Here is a 23,413-nt window from a genome sequence, read left to right as displayed (position 1 = left end):
AATTGGATTTAGGTTGTTTGTTTGAGTTGAAGGACTAGCTTATGAATTCCAATGAAATGTTATCTGTTGAGAAATGCTGCTTGATGAAGTTCAAAACTGCCATCTTATTCCATGCATCTTTCCCATTGATAGTTCTGTTGCACGATAGGCACAAGTCTTGGGAAGGCCACTGGATTTTGGGAAATTTGGCATCCTCGCTTGGTTCACCTGAATAACAAGAAGTAAAAGAGAAGATATTACCATCTAATACTTCCTTTCTATCTATCTGTCCTCTTGGTAGATGGATGCCATGGACTTCATGTCACCTGTCCAGCTAATTCCAATGGAAGACCCTTTGCACACGACTTGAAATAGCAGCTTAATCTGCATCAGCATATTGTCAGGAGTGAACTAAAGGTCAATCCTGATTGCTCACTTATGAAGGAGGAGAGGAAGGCTGGCAGAAAGGAAGGAACAACACAGCTTTGGTGACAAGGTTGAAACTAGAATTAAACGTTGCCATTTCTAAGCAGTTTCCCATTCGTCGCCTAGATTCCCAACACTGCATGACAAGGACATTGACAAACTGCACTACATCCAGAGAAGGGCAATCATGAAGGTGAATGATCTAGCAACCAAATCTATGAGGAATGGTTGAAAGAGATGGGTATGGTTAGCTTGGAGAAGAGAAGTTTAAGGAGAGACATAACAGCAGTCTTCAAATATCTGAAAGGCTGTCATGTAGCTCCCTGTTTCTCTGAGGGCAGGACTAGAATCAATGGGTAGAAATTGCAGGGAAGCAGATTTTAGAAAGGCTTAAGAGAAATTTTCTAGCTATGAGAGCTGCTCAGCAGTGGAACATATCACCTGTGGAGGTAATGAATTCCCCATTGCTGGAAGTATTTAAGCAGAGATTAAGCATTGAGCAGAGGGCTGGATTAGATGTCACCCAAAGTACCTTCCAACTCTATGACTCTAAGGTCTCAGCTAGACCAGGGTTTTTTACCACGACAATCTTACGATTTTATGATTGTGCGATCGTCGCACTGGTCTACATGTGGTGCGCAACACCCCGGCTGCCATTTTTTTGTTTTAAAGAAGGAGTGCATGAGCGCTTGTGCGCAGAAGGTAAGCCTTTTTTAAAATAATAAAAATAATAATCCCCCCACCCCTGATGGGCACAGAGCTCCTGGGGGAGGCAGTGCAGGCTTTCTAGCGGCCATTAGGCTCGCTGCCCCCCACCCTCGCAGCTTTTGGCAACCAATGGGAGGTCACCTTCTGCCTGGGAACAGGCACTGCACTACAGCGAGGACAGATGGCAGAAAAAGTCAAGATAAGTCTTTGACTTTTCTACTGTGGATTTTCAGCTCTTTGCCCTGGGGTGGCTCCGAATCGGTGGCTGTGTTATATAACCACCACTGCACAGATCCGGAGCCATCTGGGGGCAAAGGCAATGATTAGACAGTCAGCTTTTGAGGACCACACAGTCTCTGAGGTGGGAGGCTAGCTCTCCTGCAGGGCCACAAAATCACATAAGCCATAAAGTGCTTGTCCCAGTGCAAGGTTCTTAGCTGGCAGAAAGAGAGCAAACTCCCATCAAAGAAGCCAAGAGGAGGCTCTGGCCCAGTCTTGCTTACAGACCTTTTGCAGGCTCTGATTTCAAGGTGATGATGGTTGCTGCTACTTTCATGGTTTCTCCAACATTCTCTAGGAAATGTGTGTGGTTTCTGCCCATTCTAGCCCTATTCAAGCATTTATAGGGAACACATCAATGCAGCTGCATGCACAAGCCACGTCCCAACATCCCTGCTCCTGATATAGACCTTTGTGCATTAAACACAAAGCTGTGAAGTGGGATTCTAAGCATGTTCAGGTGAATGTGTTCAGAGTTCTCCTGGTGAGTGGGAGCCTTGTCTGTGGTGTGGATTCTAAGCATGTTCACTCAAACACACTTAGAATCTGTGTGAAGGTCTCTATCTTGAATAGCAACATTGGGAGAAAGAATTTCCTGTACAGCCCCACACAGCCTTGTTCATGCCTTCTCTATGAATGCCTGAATATGGCTATGGTTGAGTGTGTGGTTACATACTATGCAGGAGATCCACCTCCTAATGGCGTAGCGTAGCAATAGTTAGAGCTCCAGATAACAAATAAAGACGGCCTGTATTTTCAGAAGATTGCATCTCCCCCCCTGCCCCACTTCTCAATGAGCACTCAGGACAGATCTGAGGAAAAAGTGGGCATTTGTTAGCCAATTACTAACAATGGCCAGTACAGTCATATCTTGCCCTGAAACAGCAATGGTCAATATGCACCCCAGCATCAGTGAGACCCTTACCTGCCAACCAAAAGTTGACTATGTTATGCTTTGACCAAAGCCAGAGAATAGCCTCATCTGTGTTCTTCACTTCATCCATGGATTCTTTTGCCATGATCTCAAAGGATTTTGCACACTTCCGGCACCCGTAGAAGTTCTTCATAAATTCTCTCAAGGTTGAAAGGGCTACTGATGGTGCTAGGAGGAGACAGAACAGAACAAAGGCTAGACCTGGTACAATTCGAGTAATAAATAGGTGAGAACAAAATCAATTTGCTCAGCACCTGCAAACTGTCTTATTCTTTCAGACAGCATTCAGATCTTCAGTTCTGTTCCCCGAAACACAACTACTTCTGCAGTCATTACATAAGAACAGCATCAGATGTATTGTGGATGCATTTCCCCCTTGGCTTTTAAACAGTGGTCGTTGACTCCAGCAATAACCTCAACAATAAAGTTCTGCACTGGCCGCACCCTCAATTGAAGCCCGGAGAAAATGTTCAACAGCATACCTGGTCTATGAACTCAGCCTGCCAAACTGCAAAGCAGTGGGGGGGGGGGGAAGGAAAGGAACCTTTCATGCAAGCACTTGAGTTGTTACTGACTCCTAGAGGGACGCCTGCTTTCACTGACGTTTTCTTGGCAGACTTTGTAGCGGGGTGGTTTGCCATTGCCTTCCCCAGTCGTGGTTACCTTTCCCCCAGCTAGCTGGGTACTCATTTTACCGACCTCGGAAGGATGGAAGGCTGAGTTGACCTGAGCCGGCTGCCTGAGAACCAGCTTCCGCTGGGATCGAACTCAGACCATGGGGAGAGTTTCGGCTGCAGTAACTGCCGCTTACCACTCTGTGCCACACGAGGCTCATTAAAAGCAGTGGAGGAAAGCAAAATTTGTAGTAGAGAAGGGCAGAAAGGAAAGGACTTCTTAACCCTTTCCCATCTGCCACTCTGGGGTTCTGGCCATTTATTATTATTATTATTATTATTATTATTATTATTATTATTGCCTCATTGAGATGGAAACAAGCTGAGGGCCAGGGTTTCTGGGAGGAAAGTAGCAGATGGGGAGGGGGAAGAATTAAGCACCCTTCTCCTGCCATTACTTCTCTGATGCAATCTTGCCATTTCCCCATTCCCGTTTGAAGATGTTTAGCCCACACTAGGAAGTAAACTGAATCAGCATGGTGAACAATAAAAAAGCAAAGAACGTTATTGCTTGAAGTGACTGGTGGTGTAAAATGCCACTGTTTGAGAGCACCTAGTATCTGCACAAGCAGATTAAGTCATATTGATTTTCATTTCAGTTTGGCTCTCCTGAATGTTGCCCATATGCGTTCCTCCTTCCTCCTCTCAGGCTCTTAAAAAGTATAAAACTGAATGTACCCATTATCATCTTTTATCCCTTATGTAATAAATCAATCAATAAATCAATAAATAAAGTTGCCTGGGTTGTGAAAGATTAGAATCTACCCCCTCTCCATAAAAGAAATTAATAAAACAAAACAAAAGATAATTTCCAATAGGTAAGTCTATGTGGAACCACCAGGAGCATGCCTTCAGATGACCTCAGTGACTGAGCAGGTAGATAGGGGAGAAGGCTCTCTCCTAGGTATCCGGGTCCCAAGTTGCTTGCTTAGGGCTTTGTACACTATTGTGCTGCTATTTCATTCCCCTTCCCCCCCCCCAAAAAAAGTCTTCCAACAGATTTTGTTCTGGTAAGAAAAAGGATGGAAGAGGTTACAGGAAAACCTCAAGGGCTAAACGATGACTATGCCATCGGCAGAAGACTTCCCACCCCCCAAGTACAATTCTGTGAATCGGGCAGTGCAATTGCACAAGCCTCATCTGGGGGGAAAAACCCTGAGTCTCTACTCTAGTACCTGAAACACATTGGTTCAGAACTACAGCTTTAGAATAGATGACCAAACAGAGGGTGCATTACTTACTGCCATTCTCATTGTTTGGTACTGGCAGTCCTTCTTGCACCGTCAGGAAGTGGAAGAGAGTCCAGATAGAGCATGGATAACCTCGGAGCAGAGGTTGGCTTCCCTGACATCCCACCCAGGTCCGAGCATCTGACTTTGTGCCATTTAGAGCCTAAAACACAGGGTGGAAAAACTCTCATGGAATACCAGGCTGGAAAGGGAAGACGGAGACAAAACAAAGAGACTTGGGGTTCCTCAGAAGCTCAGCAGGGATTCCTCAAAATGAAGATTGCAGATTGATAATGATGAACTACGCCATCACTCTGATCTCCTCTATGAACTGTGTAGGAGTGTATGTGTGTTGGGGAGTGGGGATATTTGCATTTTTTAAAATCCTTTTTAATGACTAAACAAAACTGATTCCTCCCCACACCAAAAAGAAACAAATAAATACCCTGAAAACAATATAGCACAAAATTATCACTTTCTTTATCATTTCAATACAGTATGAAGATTGACTAGCTCTCCATATATATTTATGAGCTATTTGATTTCCTTTCTCTTAATAATAGGAGATAGGTACTTATATAGCAAATTTATTATTTATATCATCATATATTCTACACCTTTTAAATCATTCACAAATAATCAGGGCAGGAGGTTATGTGTAATTTCACTGCTAAAAAGGTGACTATAAATTCCATGTCTGTTTTTTTAATAAGTCATTTTAAATAAACATTTTTGGACCACAAGGAATAGCTAGACCAATCATATCCTTAAGGAGACTGACAGTGAAACCCTATACATCTCTACTCAGAAGTAAATCCTATTGCGTTCAATGGAGCTTACTTCAAAGTAATTATGTATTGGATTGTAGCCTTAAAATAGTTGCCCAATAAATGTTTATCTTGGGACAGCTCCAAAATCTGATTTAAAAAATCAGCATAAATAAATAAATAAATAAATAAATAAATAAATAAATAAATATTACATTTCCAGCAACTTAGAACCAATAATATTTTTAAACCATTATTCTAAATTTATTGCTGTGACTTGTCAATATTATATAAGCTGGATATATTCATTGGGTCCTTTCTAGGTGAACTTTCAATCTATGCTAGATAATGTTCAGATGCCCAATGGACCTTCACTCCTACATGAATGCTCTGGAACATTCCCCAGAATCCCTGTGTGCTGCAGATCATATTACACACAGGGGTTCTCCATTACATGTTTGTGCAGAAAGAGTTCTCTGAAGATGATAATTTTAAGTTACTCAAGTTACTCAAGTAGAAATTATAGAAAATGGGAATAAAACATAGGGTTCATCTACACCAAGCAGGATATTCCACTATGAAAGCGGTATGAAAGCAGTATATAAAAGGCAGGAGCCACACTACTGATTTATAGCAGTATTAAAGTGCACTGACAACTGTTGGGGCCCATTGATACATACCATATACCGCTTTCATACCACTTTCATAGTGTTATATCTTGCTTGGTGTAGATGTGTCAATGGGCCCCAACAGTTGTCAGTGCACTGCTATAAAGCAGTAGTGTGGCTCCTGCCTTTCATATACTGCTTTCATACACTTTCATAGTGGAACATCCTGCTTAGTGTAGATGAGCCCATAGATGCTTCTAAGTTGGAGGGGGGGGAACACCTTGTTTGGATAGTGTACCTTTTTAATAGGCATGAAAGCTTTTGTCCATTTGCTCCGTGAAATATCTGTTGTCACGTATAGCTTTAGCCAGTCATTCAGTTTGTGAAGGTCGTTCTTGACCATGGAGTTTGCAGGAAAATACTGATGAAGAAATGAAAAGCAGCAGGAAACAAGATTAACTACAGGTGCTGTTAACTCCTATCTGCAAGTGAGGTGAATGAAGAGGGAGTCAAGATTTAAGGGATAAGTCTAGGATTGTGAATGTACTGGAATGTTATGGAAGAATATGATACTGGATGCAGAGAAAAACTCTTGAGAATCTTAGTTTTATTTCTTCGAAACCAGAACTCCTCCCTATTCCTACGTAGGGGCCCAATTTGGCTTGGGTATCAGCCAAATCCGCTGCATCTTTCTACTAGAAGCCCCCTATTTTTAGGAAGAAGAAAGTTGACCATTTCTAAAAAAAAACTGACCAAAAGTTTCCTCACAATTACCCAGAAATACAAACCATAATCACAAACATATGTGTTACATTCCTAACTTGACCATTTCTAAAATTCCACTGACAAAATCGCCTTACAAAATTGCTTTTCCCACTCCAGTTTTTATAATGGGGCAAGTGTTGTCGTTCTTTTCCAAGCAAAAGAAAGGATTAATAACTTACAAGAGGCTTTTAAAAAATGAGAAAACCCAGAACATAATTAATAGCACTTCCAGAACTTTAAACATGGAATAGCTACTATGTCAATAACAGACAGGTAAGCTTGTATGTAGAACTGATGGGATGCAGGTTAGGAAGACTGTGTAGTGAGACCCTTTGTGCTAAAGACTTCCTGACGCTTACCTTGGCCAATGCATTCACATACTTCTTCAATGCATCAACTCGCTCTTTGTCAAGGTAAGAGAATCGTATTTCAATTTGCCGTAGGCTACAAAACACTGCAGACTGCAGATCAGCCATGTATATCTTTGACCTGTAGCAGAAAATGAGAGAAAGAGAGAAAGCCCAGTCCATGTAGTGGCAGCCACATCATTGACATAGCATGAATCAGCAACTTGCTTCCACAGCCACTTCTTCGGCATCACCAGTGGTCATGTGTGTAGAACTAGGAGCAGCTGTAGACATAGAATGTGGTGACTATCCACAAGCGAAGAGAGAGGAAACTCAGATCTGTCATCCCCCATTGCTCAAAGTGGACTTTCAGTAAAACTAATTCCTGATCAGCCTTTGCCAAAACCTAGAAGTCCACCCATGTTCATCTACTGGAGCTAAAAAAAATAGCAAGTGACTTTTGCAGCCTCCTGATGAGTGGTGAATGTATTGTGGCATTATTTATTTATTTATTTATTTATTACATTTTTATACCGCCCAATAGCCGAAGCTCTCTGTGTTTTTCTGGGCTACAGTCCAACCTCCCCATGCATCTGACAAGGAAAGTCATTAAGGTGCCATAGGAGTTTCTTGTTCTTGCTACCTTTGCTGCATGTTACATTAACAGACTTGCCTGAGACTTTCCTCATGTCCTGAGCTAAAGAGAATACTGGCTATGAAGTGGAGTTGAGAATGCAGCACCTGTCTCCTTTAAAATCTCTCTATTTGGCCCTAAAAGAGGGAACTTTCATTGCATGGTTTCCATCCCTTCACATGCTAAACATCCCAGAATGAAGCTTTCCTTATTAGGATATCTCGTCTGCCAGGAGTCAGGGGGATGCATCTCTTATTCACACCTTTTGTCCTACTGTGTTGGGTTGTTGGCAAGTGCTTAGTGACCAATCTCACTCTGCTCTTTGTATGAGATGAAGCTCATGGATCTCAACAGTAACAAGTAGGGATGAGCAAATGAGTGATTTATGGGCTCACAAAGGTTCTCTGACATTGGCTCACTGCTCGTCTCTTTCTGATGTGCGCTCACTTTCATTTTTGCGAACATGAAAATTACTGAGAGCAAACAGCTATTGAATGTGAACATTGTGGAAACAATTCCCAATTTTGCATACATTTCCAAAACTGGACAAATTTCCCCCATAAACGAAAGCGTGGGTGATTTACAAAGTGCACATTTGGAGCAAGTTGTGGCTTTTGGGAAAGTTGTGTATTTTACAAAAGTCGTGTACTTTATAAAAGATGTGCATTTTTCAAGTACACATTTTGCGAACATGAAGGCAAATTTGAGAATTTGACCTCCAAGCCAGATTACTGCAATGCACTCTGTGTAGGACTCCCTTTGAAGATGGTTCAGAAGCTGCAGCTCTTGCAAAATGCAGTGGCCAGATTGATAAGAGAGACAAGAAGATCTGGACATATAACAACAGTTCTGGCCTGCTGGCACTGGCTGCTTGCTAAGCCCGATTCAAGGTGCTGGGCTCGACCTATAAAGCCTTACATGGACCACAATACCTGATGGAACACCTCTCCTGGCATAAACTTACCTGTACACTATGTTCACCACCTCAGGCCCTCCTTTGGAAGCCTCTTCTAAGGGAGGCCTGGAAGGCAGCAACGACGGAGAAGACCTTCTTGGTTTTCCCCCAATTACAGAACTACCTCTCCGACAAAGCCTACCAGGTGCCAACATGGTTATCTTTTTGACACCAGGTTAAGACCTTCCTCTTCTCTTAGGCATTTGGCAGCATGTGGTGAAAGTTTAATCAGGTTCTGAATTTTTCTTATTGTTGATTGTTTAAAATTGGTTAGATATATGTGTGTCTGCATGCGTGCTGCATGTTTATGTTTGTATGTAAAACATTTCATACTGTGTATAATGTATTTTAATGGTTTTTAATCTTTATAATTCACCCTGAGGGCTTCATCTATTGGGCGGAATAGATATGAAATAATGCATGAATGAAGTGAATGAATTTGTGAACATTTTCAGAGAAAATGCTCTTCTGTTTGCATTTGTGTTTGCGACTGCAAATGGGGCATTTTCAAGTGATTTGTGAACTGAAGTGAAATTCTCACACATCCTTAAGAACAAGGCCACCATCAAGGAGAACTGGCTTGGAGGATTATCTGGATTGGAGGATTATCTCCTTCTCTGATCAGCCTTCTTGCTGATCCCAGGGATAAAAGGAAGTCAGTTCTGCCTCTGATTTTGTTGTCTACACTCCTCCTCAACTGAACCATAGATGACATGCTACTTGATTTCCCCATCTCTCTGTATCCTTAAGTTACTGCTCCCCTCCGTGGTACCTGCCCTCCCCTCCCTGGTACCTAGGAATAGATAGGTGGAAAACAGAGGTAGAATTTTGTGCCATCAACATATTGATGGCACCCCCATCCCAAATCTCCAGATGACTTCTCCCAGTGGTATCATGAAAAGCATGGGGACAAGATGGAAACTTGAGGTACCCCACATGTCAATAGTCAAAGGGTGGAACAAAAGTCCCCCAGCACGACTTTCTGGGTCTTTCCCCCCCACAAAGGACTGAAGCATGCACCCACACACACCCCACACACCCAAATTCAACCCCAGAGAGATGCTCCTGCAGGATACCATGGCCAATGAAAGGAAGAAGAAGAAAAAAACCATTGTGAGGTCTAGGAGAACCAGTAGAGTTGCGCTCTCCCCATCCATTCCAAATACTACATACTTATTTGAAAGGGAGGGAAAGACACAACAGACTGGGCTCTGTCCTGCTGTCACTGGAAAGACTTTACTCAAAGCTGTACCTAAACAATTAATCTGTTGGTCTGGGATTATCTCACCCCAAGGCTAGGAAAATAAGAGAGTGGAGACAGCATCAAGTAAATAAATAAAATGAGGTGTTTTCTAAACTAGCTAACATCCCAGCTGAGGTAGGCATTCACACTGACCTATTCTGGAAATGAAAAGAGAAAGAATTTGGTAGCATTCTGGCAGGATAGTGGTGTTGTGAGATTAATGGACATGCCTTCTGTCCCCCATTCATCTTTCACCAAAATTTTCCAGTTCAGTCAGTGCCAAGAACAGGGTTTATCTCATGCATTGTGGTAGCCCTGGCAAATTTCTTAGATGATACCTTCATCTGGTAGCTCTTCCTTGACCATCACACCTTGCCATATAGTTCATTGAGCCCAGATAGGGTTTTCTTCACCCTTTCTCTCAGAGTTGTGCCTGATCAACTACATGCAGTCATCAAACTGCATGTTACAAAAATACAGTGAGAAGAGGATACTAAAAGGGACAGCTAAGAAAGTTCTCACCTGTTTGCAACCTCCCAGAGGGTATGGTTAATCTTTGGTTCCACACTTGGTGAATCTGGATCTGTAAAGTTAATTTTTCTGAAGACACCAGATAGTTTCTGGAGGTGGGTTGTGCAAATACATCTTGACATGTTTCTCCTGTAAGGGAAGTAAAATATAAGGTGAGCCTTTCATAAGGTGATCCTTTCAATTTTAAACTTCCAATCTATACCATACAGCCTTTTCAGTTGTCAGAAAACCTGTTTAACCCACATACAAGATAGTCAAAGAAATTGCACTGACTGTTCATTTTTATAGCAACCATATGCACTTATGCATCTCTTTTTTAGCTCTACGAAAAACATTTTAGAGTTTGTCTCAAGGAAACCCAAATTACCCCTGAAATGAGGTATGCCAGCAATTTTCTCAAAATAAATTGCTGAGAATGATAATGCTAGAGAGCATGCTGTTAGCTAGCCTAAACGCTGCTTGTAGAAAGACCTTCAAACCTTTTAAAATGCTGCATTTTAAATATGGCAATTTCTGGATTGATCCAAATCACACTCATTTTGCACCTGACTGTTATGTGAAGCTTGCCCTGAAGTCTCTAGGACCCTGGTACCACTGGTGACAAAATTACTGGCATGTACTAGGCCAGGAGGCCTCTATGGCTCTGGTTGACTTCATGGTGTGGGTTGTACTCTGCACCTCCCCTGCAGAGTTACAGCATGTCTGGAATGGGCCAGGAAATTTCCAGTTTGGGTTGGGATGGAATTTACAGAATGCTATTCAATCCCTCAATGCCCTTTGAGAATGACAGGGGATGGAAACTATTAGTACCATATGTTCAGAGCAGCAGTAGTAGTAGTGGTAGTAGCAGCAGGAAGGCCTGGTGGACTGTGGAGAGAACATCTATCACACCAGTGGTACATGTTGCCACTACCTCTCAAAGAAGAGTCTGGAAACTCATCACATCAACTAATATTTCCAAAACTGTTATTGTGAAGGCAAGATAATCTCCCTATTCATCAAAATGCATTATTTTGAATTGTTTTGAGAGCCATTATTGCTGAAAATTAGAATAGAGATATTGTCAATAAAATTTTCAACTTGAAAGGACCTGGAGCTTCAAATCCTTCTTATAAAAGATTCTGCAGCAACCCTACCCCCCCCCAAAAAAAACTTTCAGTACTAATCTCAACCCCCACCTCTCACTGACTGACCTGCAACATTCATATTATAGTGTTGCACAAGCCTTGAAAAGAAAGCTGAGAAATTTCTTGCAAGTTATCTGTCTATAAAAAGATCTCCAACCTAACTGAACCATCATTTTCTTCAACAGAACATTATGAGACAAATTATCTCTGGGGTGTGGGTCTTGTTTGTTACCTTACTTTCTGCTTAAAATGCTGTGTGTGCACCTATATGCAGATACAGCAGGAGTAGTTGGTATGTACTCAGAATGATAAGTCATAGTATTGGATTATCCAGCCTTGTAGAACTGCATATCAGTCCCAACTGGATACCAACTGGACCACTGTGGCATGGCATGGATCTTCACTGTTTGCCCCTAATAAATAATTATGTTGTTTAAAATAATAAAGAAGCATAATTAGGCTCAGTTCAGACAACATGATTCTCAATGTTGGTTTTACAGTGTCATTGAGAAATGTGTTGTCTCTGTGTGTGTGTGTGTGTGGGCACTCCACTCAACAGTGCAGTTTTTTTGGGAAAACACTCCACCCAGAATATCCACACTGTGCAGAGGAGAGTTCCTGCACAACCATTGTGTTGCATGTTGTGTGGCGGGCCCCACAGAGTTTTCCATTGTGTTGAGTTGACTTTTCTCACTGGCTATGGAGTTCTCTGGCAAGAGCAGCGAATGGGGGGGAGTGATGATCTAGGAGAGCCATCAGGGTTTTTTTTTCTCGCAGCAATGGCGGATGGGATACCATCAGGAGGATCGAAGGAGGAGAGAGGGAGGAGGAACTGGCACTCAAATGCCATGTTGACTTTTACTCAACCTCATGGTAGCCCATACTCATACAATGGTGGAGTTAGAACGTGTCGTGTGGGGAGTGCCCCTTAAAAACACAAGCGTTGAGTGGAGTTTTCACACTGCGCCTTAGGCCTTTGCTAGACCATGGGTTAGCCCAGGGTGAACTTCAGGCTTGTCTGTGTGTCCAGATGACGCACAGGGGATCCCGGGCTCAGGCAGGGGTCAACCCTCCCTTGCCCCAGGGTAATGGGCTCCAATTGTAGCCCGGTATTTCCTGTGGCCTCGGGCTGAGCCTGAGACCACGAGCATGTAGACTGTTCCACTGCTTTTCCTGGCTACCGCAATTACTCGCGAGTAGCTAGGAAAAGCGGCAGATGGGGCGCAGCACTCCTCAGGAGCGCTGTACCCATCGGGGCACGGGGAGAGATCGCAGCCAGGGGATGGGAGATCGTGGTGGTGGGGAAATCACGGCAGGGGGGAGATTGCTGCAGGGGGGAGATTGGGGGCAGGTTGGGGGGAAGCAGGAAAACCTTTTTTTAAAAACAACAACAAACCCAACTCACTTTGGTTGATCGTGCACTCCTACGCACCTGGCCCTTTAAGAAAAAAAAATGGCAGACGTGATGGGGCTTTCCTTTAGCCCGTCATGTCTGACGTTTAGACTGGGGCAACAGCCCGCACTACTTCAATCGTGGGCTCGCCTCCCCTCCCACATGGATTTAAAGGTAGGTCTAGCAAAGGCCTAAGTCAACAAATAATCCATTTCCCACTTTAATTAATTCTATTTCAAAAAAAGCTGTCTGTCATGCATAATGAACTCCAGAATCAGATTTTGATCACACTCAAGATCCTTTAGTTCATTATTCTGGAGTACTCAGAAACAAAACATGATTCTACTAAACACAACCCCAACAATTGTTTCTATGTGGTTTGCACAGCAACACTGTCAAAGCCCCGCAAAGATGAATGGAGTTTTTACAGCAACATGTGCTTGATGGCTGCATGGAAACTCCTTTAGAAGAGTCATCATCTGTGAACCTCAGTTCCCAGGCTACGTAATAAGAGTGGTGAATAGGCATGGGGCTTTAAAATGATTGTGGATTATACAAACACAGTAAAAACATTGTTATATAAAAATAGAAAATGTAGGAAGGTAGCTTATGAAAACAGCAGCAACTCACAAAATGATGGGAACACAAGAGTCCTTGCTTGGAAGCAGGAAGAGAGAAGGCAAAGTGGGGACACCACATCTATCCACTAGCTTTTCATCACCTTTCAGGACTCTCCTCACAGTAATATTTGCAAACTGGGCCATGCCCAGTATTACCTAAGATCGAAGGTACATATTGCATTAGTTACTGCTAATCCCTTACAGCTATATGCCACCTCTCCTCCTCTATTGTCCTGATTGAACTATGGCCTTAGCTAGCCCAGGCTATATACCTAGACAAGGGTATATATGTATCTGCACATGTGCATCCACATGACGCACAGGGGATCCTGGGATCAGGGAGGGATGATCCCTCCCTTGCCCCAGGATAGAGCCCTCCACTTTGGGTCCGCTTTTTCTGCGGTCCCAGGCTGAGCCTGAGACCGCGGAACATGTGGCCCATTTCCGCGGCTTGACCCCTCTCCATGCGATTACTCACACGGAGCCGGGAGCTGCGCCCATTGGGGATGGGGGGGGGTAACGGGGAAATTAATTTAAATGTTAAAGAACACTTATTTTTGAGCACGACCATTCGTGCGCTGCCGTCACTTTAAGAAAATAAAAAATGGCGGGCGTGACGCCTCTCTTCCTGAGGTCGTCGCACCTTACGTGTAAACGGGGGAGAGATCTCACATTAATCACAATGCGAGATCTCCCCTCCTCTGTCCCGGAACAAAAGGTAGATCTAGCTAAGGCCTTTGTTACCAAATATGCTCCCACATGTGCAGATACATATATACCCTTGTTCACATTCCCACGGACACATACTCTTTAAACCCAACAGGGACTTTTAGACATTGGCCATAGAGGGTCTATGCTAAGAGAAGATCTCCCATCCAAGGATTACACTCACACAAAAGTTTTAGGGCAATGACCCTTGGCACATTTAATCATTCCAGCAAGAATTTAAAATGTACAATTGGTTTTGGATACATTAACTTGGTACAACATTATCATTTTAAACACAGTTGTAACATGGACAATGAACCTGCAAGTCTTCCTTGAGAACTGTATGCTGCAGGAGTAATTAGATATGTTCTCAGCAAGGCCAATTCTTAAACACCCAAAATGAGGTTGCAGACCTGCATAAGCAGTCCGTTCTGTGGTGGCCGGGGGGGGGGGGGAGGGGTTTGGGGTGATAGTACAAGGAGGGGGAAATTAGGTAATGTGAAATTCTTAACACTTGTGGGAGTAGGGGGGGAAAGAGAATTTTGAGAGTGTGGGGAGTGTTGGGACAAGAAGGAGCTGGTTGGGTGGAAAACTAAGCTAATAGGGAAGGGAGTAGTGGCCTGGCTACATTTGACATTCATTCAGTGGGTCTGTTCACACAATCATGCTGAGGGAAATTATTTGTGCTTTATTTTTCCTGCTTTGCATGCCAGCTGGATTTCCGTAATCACCTGGTGTGGCTTGCCATGTCATCTGGACCTGGGCAGCCTGGCTTGTTTGGGGTTGGCAAACAAGCCATGCAGCTCAGAGCACATGAGTTATTTGAGGGTTGCTGCCCCCTCAAACATACTGCCCGGGTTCGAATGATATGGCAAGCTGTGCCAGCAAGAGTAATTAGGGAAACCTGGCTGACATATCCAATGGTGTTAACAAGCCATTATGACATTAATCATGCTAAGGACATGTGAGCGCTATGTGTAGAGGTTGATGTGGAGCTTCTAATCTTCCTATTTTGAATGCACAATTTTCTGTTCTAATACTCATTTCACAGAAGGCAAACTGAGGAGGTTCAGACAAGTAACTTGGCCAAGAAATTGAGTACAAAGTAGAGGTGATGATGCTCTCTCTCTCTCTTTCCCTCTCTCTCTCTCTCTCTCTCTCTCACACACACACACACACACACACAAACACACACACACACATACACACACATACACACACAAAACACCACCTTCAAAACTAGGAAAAACATACGCCACGCCAAAACAAACCATGCCAAAACAACCAGCTATCACACACACTCACATGGGCAAAATACCCTCCCTTGAGTCAAAGTGGCTGCAGCCACCCTCCATTTTTATTTGCCAAGAATCTTTGGGGCCCGTGTTGGCACAGAAGCATTCTTGAAAATAAAGATGGTGTGAGAGATCAGCATTGTACTTTACAGCATGTCAGCCTACCAGTTAAATTTTAAAATACAAAATCGTAAGAGAACTAAAACAGAGGCTAGGAGGGACAGTTTTTTAATTTTTGTGAACTGCCCAGAGAGCTCTGGCTATTGGGCAGTATAGAAATGTAATTAAATAAATAAATAAATAAAAAATAAATAAATAAAAACCTTGGGGAGCCCCAAGAGAGGTGGGAGCCACGTTGGAGACCGTTAGTAGACCATCCAGTAATGAAGATGCCCTATAGGTGGCTATTCTAATCTTGTTAGTTCTGCCTCTGTTTTGTTTTTATTTGCCTGTTTGTTCACACATACCTTCAGCCACTTGTAATATAAAAAGAAATGTTTTGTAAACTGTGGCATTAGCTAGACCTACCTGATAATCCAGGACAGAGGAGGGAAGATCTCGTGTTGCGATTAACGCAATATCCCTCCTCCATTTACATGTGAGGTGCGACGACCTCAGGAAGAGAGGCATCGCGCCTGCCATTTTTATTTTTAAAGGAGAAGCAGCGCACGAACGCTCATGTGCTTAAGGTAAGTCTTTTTAAAATTTAACTTAATTTCCCTGCTCCCCTCACCCTACCCCTGATGGGCGCAGTGTTCCTCAGGAGTGTTGCGCTCCATGTACTGCTCACGGCTCTGCGTGAGGAATTGTGTGGAGCTGGATCAAACTGCGGCAACGGGCCACACGTTCTGCGGTCTCAGGCTCAGCCCGAGACTGCGGAAAAAGCGGGCCCAAAGTGGAGGGCTCTATCCTGGGGCAAGGGAGAGATGATCCCTCCCTGATCCTGGGATCCCCTGTGCGTCATGTGGATGCACAGGGACGATCATGGGGATCACCCCATGATAAAGCCTGGTCTAGCTAAGGCCAGTCACTATCTGTTTGTCTGGAGTAGGCTGGTGGCCAGATGCAAAGGGAGGCTGAGCTGCCTGTGTGCAGAAGAGGCCGTTTCAGCAGGTATAGCTTGACATGAAAGTTGCAACGGCTGAAGCTCCTTTGTCTGCACAACTACTAAAAGGACCAGTGCCCAGCTCTCTTCTGCATCTGGCCACTGTAGCTTGGGGCAATTCTTAGTTCCCATAGGCAACCAGGCAAGTGGGTATTTGCAAGCTTGCTGTAATGCTCATATTAATATCAAGAGTTACCTCTCTGCCCAGAAATGAGTCCTTATCCTCAAATATCACAACCACATTATTGTCCTGGAACTGGAAGGAGTCATTAGCACTATAAAAACACAAAGAAAAATCATATATTGAACAAAATTGTGATTGTTACGTTCGTGTAAAACTCTGGACTTCCCAACTTCATTCCACTTTAAGAGATCCTCCCAATTGCTCAGCATTCATTCCTACATATAAACCAAGCAAAGATCCCACAGTCTAACTGGATTTGGCACACTGATGTATGGCCTAGTGAAGGGAAATAAAGCTGCATTAAGGAATGCAGAGAGAAAACGCATTTTTAGAATAGGCCTACGTGTTCTGTTCCGTGTCACAGCTTTTTCTTATGTTACCTGAGTGGCATCAGTAGAGGGGAGTCACGGGACAAGAATGCATTTTCATGACTCTCTACCAATGTAATTATGCTTTCCCTCAGGCGTTGCAGGTCATCCCCTGTCTCTGTGTAGGAAATAAAAGCATATTACAATTAACTCACAGGTCAGCCGCAGTGCACTATCCAACCCACATGCACTAACAAATAGTTGCCATGCGTTAGCAAAAACAACTTGCCAGCACAAGGTTCTACTATATCTGACTTATGGGGATCATTATGGGATAAAGTTTCTTAAATGTTTGACACACACACACACACACTTACAATTTAGCTTGCATTTTTTAATCCACACCCAAACTGCACCAGTTGACTGTTGTTGGGAAAGTATGCAACATCCATTCTGCAGCTGCATATCCAAATATGTGAATAAGGTGAAGGTATTTTACAGATTTGGGCATGAGGGTTAACCTTAAGAACATAAGAAGAGCCATGCTGGATCACACCAAGGGTCCATCTAGTCCACCACCCTGCTCACACAGTGGCCAACCAGCTGTCGGCCAGGGACCCACAGGAGGACATGGTGGAACAGCATCCTCCCACCCATGTTCCCCAGCTACTGGTGTATAGGCTTCCTGCCTGTGGTGCTTCTTCTCCCCACAGCAACACCACTCCCTTGTCCTGCAAGGGCAGCCCACTAGCCACAACTTGCAGAGTTCCTTTTAGAGGCCAAGACAAAGATGGGAGGAGGAAACCCCCAGCAAATGCTTGTCTTCAAGCACCAGCAGCAGTGGCAGCGGCGGTAGCGGCGCATCACTATCCCAGGACATGATCTTCTGAAAGTACCATTCATCCTACTCCAGGGGACCCAATCCAATGTTCTCTACCAAGAGGTTAGAGAACAGTAACTGCTGCCTGATGAATATGAGAAAGATAGCACTGCACAGCAAAAGCAACAACAACACCCCTAAAATACAGCCAGGGAACTACTCACCACTTAGGTCCTATATAGCTCATAGGAATATAGGAAGATGCCTCATACGGAGTCAAACCACTGGTCCATCTCGACCAGTACTATTGACACTGACTGGCATCAGCTTTCCAGGATTTCAGGGAGGATTTTTCCCAGTGCTACCTGGAGATACCTGACATTGAACCAGAGACCTTCTGCATGCAAAGCAGGTGCTCAATCACTGAGCCACAGGCCCTCTCTTACCAATAAGTTATTATTATGTTTCCCACTTAAATGGGGATGCCTCACATAGAGAGCATGAGGCACTCTGGACATTTTTCTTGAACAGAACCTCTCAAACATTGGGATAATATCAGGCAAAATAGCTGCTTGATCAAGTTCAGGTGTAGTTATCGGCTGCTGGGCTTTTCTAAGAGAGGGTAGCTATGCGTTGGCCTACAGCTTTACAATAATAAGAAGCTTCCAGAAAAGAGAGAGGAAATGCTATATGGCTCCTGCAGTGGTTGGTTTAGTACAGTGGTTCTCAACCTTCCTAGTGCCGCGACCCTTTAATACAGTTCCTCATGTTGTGGCGACCCCCAACCATAAAATTATTTTCGTTCTTCTCTACATGATCCATTGTCATGGGATGGTTTGCTAATGAAAATAATACATAACAATAGCTTTAATAATACAAAAGATGATACATGACGTAGTTCAGTCAATACAGTTTCCTAAGGCCATCGGAAATATGTGTTTTCCGATGGTCTTAGGCGACCCCTGTGAAAGGGTCATTCGACCCCCAAAGGGGTCCCGACCCACAGGTTGAGAACCACTGGTTTAGTAGGAGGCAAATCTCAGGATGCCACAACTAGCAATCAGAGAGCTCCATCACAACAGCGTTAAAGCCCGCTGTCATGGTGTGTTGCATACAAAGGACTCAGACTCCACCATCCATGTCCTGCCCTGATCTCTCCTCTTCCCCCCACTCTTTGCGAGGTTTCCAAGTGTGGGAAAGGAACAGTTTTTCCAGCAATGCACTCAACCCTCTATGTGTATTTTTATCCCATCGTACTCAATCTGATGTTCTGAGGGTGGGAGGCATTGCTGATTGAAGGGAGGGGGCGTGCCTGGGCGAGGTGTCCCTGTGAACAACCAATAGACTGTAAGGGGAGGTACAAATGAGATCTGTGCGGTGGGGGAAAACAGCGATTCTGAGGGGAGAGGTGTGAAGATGAATGAAACGTAAGGCTTTCAAATGCTAAGTAAACAGAGAGGGATAATACAAGGGCAAAAATTCAGGTGTGATGGAGCTCCCAGCTGCTTTGCAGATGTCCAGTACAAAAGCCAACCTTTTAACTGGCTCCACCTACTAGCCAGATGAAAAGTGGCAGGGCTCCCGCAGGGCTCCTGCACCAGTACATTCTACTCCTGTAGGCTTTTCATATAAACTACCCATGCTGGAATTCCAAAAAGACCATAGCTCAATGGTAGAACACATGCTATTAATGCAAGGTCCCAGGGCTTGACAAATTACTCCCTGAAACCCTGGAGACCCCCTGGCAGTCAATGATGGCAATATTAGGCTAGATGAACCAAAGGTCTAACATACTATAAGGTGGCTTCCTATGTTCCTTCTTCTACACAGCTATTAAAGATGCAGGAGACCTGTCCTCTTTTGCATCTCGCCACCTTACTGTGCCCTTTACAGTGGCCTAACATTAAAAAATAAAGCCTTTGGATAACTGATTTCTTCAAGGGATTTTCCTGTATGTTACTCTGATGCATCAGTTAAGTCAATTCAATATACTTTTCCAGAGTAACATATCTGAAGATGTCTTGACCATAAGGAAGACTATTATCAAAATACAGAAAATTGCAGAGTAGTAGTAAATTATTACTTTTGTTTTGAGCATCAGTTTTAGCCTTTCCCTCTTTTTTTTATTTCTTTCATGTGCTGCACCCCCACTTTTCTTTCCCATTCTACTAAATACCAGGGAAATAAAAGACATCCTGGTTGTGCTTTTATATTGTGTTTTATATTATGGTTTTATACTGTTGTTTTCTACTTTGAATGGTCTTAATTTTTGTGAACCATCCAGAGAGCTTCGACTATTGGGCAGTATAGAAATGCAATAAATAAATAAATACATTTATTAGGTAACCAAATGCAGGTTAAACCCAAAGAAAGCAATAATAAGCAACCAAACAGTACAATTAAAGATTTTGACAATTAAAAAAACACCTATCACAAATTAAAATTCAATTTGCAACAGATGCATTACAAAATACAAGTGCAGAGACCATGTTTCTTAATCAGAACATTTATCTTCCTGGGCTATTCTAAGTTGGACTGCTTGTATGACAGCGTGTGTCCTGATTTTGACTCAAATACCCAAGTCAGGAAGCCATTTCACATCTTTTCTTCCTAAACAATGTTTCAAGGCCAGAACATATATTCCCATGACCTGTATTAATTTAGATATGGATTATTATTTTTGAGTACATGTAAATTATTAATCTCTGTACTTCAAGATGAGAGTATGAATTAACACCAAAATGGCTGATTTTCAGGGGAGGGGCAGGTTATTATTTCAAGTGGTGATCAAACAAATAACGACAAGATTAGTAGGTACCCATAGGGTCCTCAGTAGTGAGAGTTCTAGATGTAGGTAGAAAACTCAGATAAGAATTCATGTCACAATGTACGTACCACTGATCTTTATACCATCATCAGGATGCTTGGAGAACGGCTTGAAAAACTGGAAGGAAACAGTTTTTGCTATTACATGCCACTTTTAGAACTCTGCTACAATATATTGTGAGGGCACTGAACAGTTCAGTACCTGGTTGCAACCCAGTGATCACATCTATCTGGTACTAACAAAGAGGAGGATGTTGTTTTGTTTTGTTTTTTAGGTTTTTTTTAACAAACTGAAGCTGGGCTCTTCTTCATTTTAGTCTCTCTCTCTCTCTCTCTCTCTCTCTCTCTCTCTCTCTCTCTCTCTCTCACACACACACACACACACACACACACACACACACACACACTGGCACTGAGCCACCTAGAAGGATGCCCCCTTCATGCCCTCGTTCATGCCATGCCACCCTCTGTGACAGCAGCTCCTCCCTGTCCTCTTCCTGCCACTCTACCACACAATCCAGGGGCAGGCAGCTTTGATGGGGGAGGGAACAAGCGAGAACAAGTGGTCAGTGGCAGGTTCTGTGCATAGCTGCCATTGTTTATCCAAGGAGTGATCGGTAATGTCAGCTAGGAGCAGGCAGGGGGCAACTGTTCATGGCAGATAGTGGCACTGTTCACTCCCACTTGCCCACCTGAACAGATAGTGATGAGGCCTGCTATATAACATCTTGCTGAGGACCACCTACAACCTGAAACCAGACCTGGATATGGTCTTTGCCTACTTCTGGCCCTGGCCCTGCTCTGGGATTTTTATCTAATTTTGTTAAATGTACCTTGAAACCTTAAAAGCCACAAATAGACTAGGCTTTTAAGTTCCTTCTTGTGAACTCTAGTTCCAGATACGTAACAGCTAAATTACTACAGATTTCACCAGGATCTGCATTGAAGCTTTTAAGAAAATGAACAAAGAGAGAATGGGAACTGTCAGATGTTTCAGATGAAAATGAACAAAGAAGAGAGAATGGGAATTTGAAGAGCTAAAAGGAAGCAGAAGTCAACTTAATGCTTGACGCCACCTCCTGGTACAATCCTTGGTCATACACCTATGCACTGGACTCTGAATAAAAAAAGAGTTGAAGGAATTCTATAGCAGCAGGGGCCAAGCTCATGCACAGGCACAGGGGACAAGCAAGGTAGGACAAACATCATTAGAACTGAGGATGTTGAGAACACAGGGACACTAGGAGCCAATGAGTTGTACCTCAAGTCTCCTGAATTCTAGCCAATGAGTTAGATTTCTGGTCTGCTGGGTGCTTGTCAATGAGTTAGACCCTCTGGGCTTCTGAATGCAGCACAGATTACCCACAATAAATGAATGGCACAAGAAGGCATCAATGTATTTATGAATAAACGTACATATTTTAAAATATTATGGGAAAACAGAAAAGAATCAGTCAAAACACACCATTAGAGTGTTGACATAGCTTCATTAGATATTGGAATAGAACCAAGCATAATGAAAATGTCAGGCAAAATAATGTAAGATATTGTTTAGAGATTATTCATGTTTAGAGATGATTCATGGAATTACTAATGTACATTAAAGTGTAGGACTTAGATATATGTAATTTTTATTAACACTTTATTATAGTGCTTTAAAGCAAATGCACAGATTAAACCGTAATGATGGAAAAACCAACCCTAAACAATAAGTGGAATTTAAATTATCACGGCAAATACCATATTTAAACAGATGGCAATAAATAAAGCACTAGACTAGGCTTTTTATTCTGTTACCCCTGAGTTTTCCTTAATCTTTACCTTCAAAGTTGGGTATTTCTTGATTCCAAAGATTGAACATATTTTCTCATTGGACATCTCGCCACAGTCTATCACACCCAACATCACAGTAGGTCTCCAGTCTGAAAAGAGGGGCATACATGAAGTGATACGGGGTGGATATGGGGCTACAGCTGATTGTTCTTTCCCAAAAGACAACGTTAAGGGCACCCAATAAACACAACAATTTTTTTAAAAAAAAATCTGGGCAGGAAATGCAAGGGACAGAGCATGCTGGCATCCCAAAGGTTGAGTGAGAAAAGAGAATATGTTGGTAAGTGTCCCTGAAATTGCAGCAGTCCTGTTTTCCTTGGGCTGAGGATGGATGATAGCTTCTTTAACCAGGGCTTAATTGCAAGGATGGTCCTGATAAACAACATATGATGCAACCATAAAAAAGTACCTCTGACCATGAGCAGAGTATCTTCCCTCACATTCAGCCACTAAGGGCAACTGTGAAATCGGAGGGTGCGTTTGACAGAGTTTGATGGTCCCCTGGTAGGATCTCAACTTCCCAGGGAGGATGAAGGCTTTTTTGACCCCAGCCAGCTCCATTTGGAAAACCAACGTGTGTGTGTGTGTGTACTTACCCTTGACGTCTTTGGCCAGCGCTCGCCAGGTGGGGGCAAACGCAAAGCAGTCGCTGCACCAGTTTGCATAAAACTCGATCACCCAGGCGCTGCGGGAGGAAAGGACGTTATCCCTCAGCGTGTCTGCATCCAGCACCTTCACCAGGTCGTAGGGGTGATAGCGGATGAAGCCACATGCCTGGGAGAGCGGCAAGAGCAGCGAGACCGAGACGGCGAGGAGGAGGAGGAGGCAAGCGGGCGGCGGTAGCCCTGGCCGGGCTCGGGAGGGCCACCTTAGCATGTCGGTGGGGAAGAGCGTGGACGGTGAACAGGGGGGAACTACACGCAGCGAGAAGCCAGTGCTCGAATGATGGGGGAAAGGTCGAAGGGCCTGTAATAATAGATCCCACCAGCCCCACCCCTGAATCTCTCCCCCCGCCCTCCAAATGTATTCATCCTCCCCTCCCTGTAGTCTTCTCAAAACAGGAGCTGAGGGGGCCGGCGCAACGGTGGCTAGACCCTCTCCCCCTTCCTCCCCCC

The 23,413-nt window shown here is 43.6% G+C and overlaps 1 protein-coding gene across 1 annotated transcript; it reads right to left on the bottom strand.

Annotated features, from left to right (window-relative positions):
• On the bottom strand, window positions 1-23,174 carry LOC134395348 (sulfhydryl oxidase 1-like). Its single transcript, XM_063121510.1, has 12 exons — window positions 22,895-23,174; window positions 22,287-22,387; window positions 20,535-20,583; window positions 16,892-16,997; window positions 16,524-16,602; window positions 13,230-13,375; window positions 10,071-10,208; window positions 6,729-6,858; window positions 5,903-6,025; window positions 4,242-4,392; window positions 2,318-2,494; window positions 1-207 (listed from the first exon to the last, which is right to left on the bottom strand). Exons 1-12 carry the CDS (start codon window positions 23,172-23,174, stop codon window positions 35-37), a joined length of 1,653 nt encoding a protein of 550 aa, XP_062977580.1. The 3' UTR covers window positions 1-34.
• Between the last annotated feature and the right edge of the window lie 239 nt (window positions 23,175-23,413).

The sequence above is a fragment of the Elgaria multicarinata genome, chromosome 3 (assembly GCF_023053635.1).
Source record: "Elgaria multicarinata webbii isolate HBS135686 ecotype San Diego chromosome 3, rElgMul1.1.pri, whole genome shotgun sequence".
Taxonomy (NCBI): Eukaryota; Metazoa; Chordata; class Lepidosauria; order Squamata; family Anguidae; genus Elgaria; species Elgaria multicarinata.
This window is presented reverse-complemented; position numbering and strand designations above follow the sequence as displayed.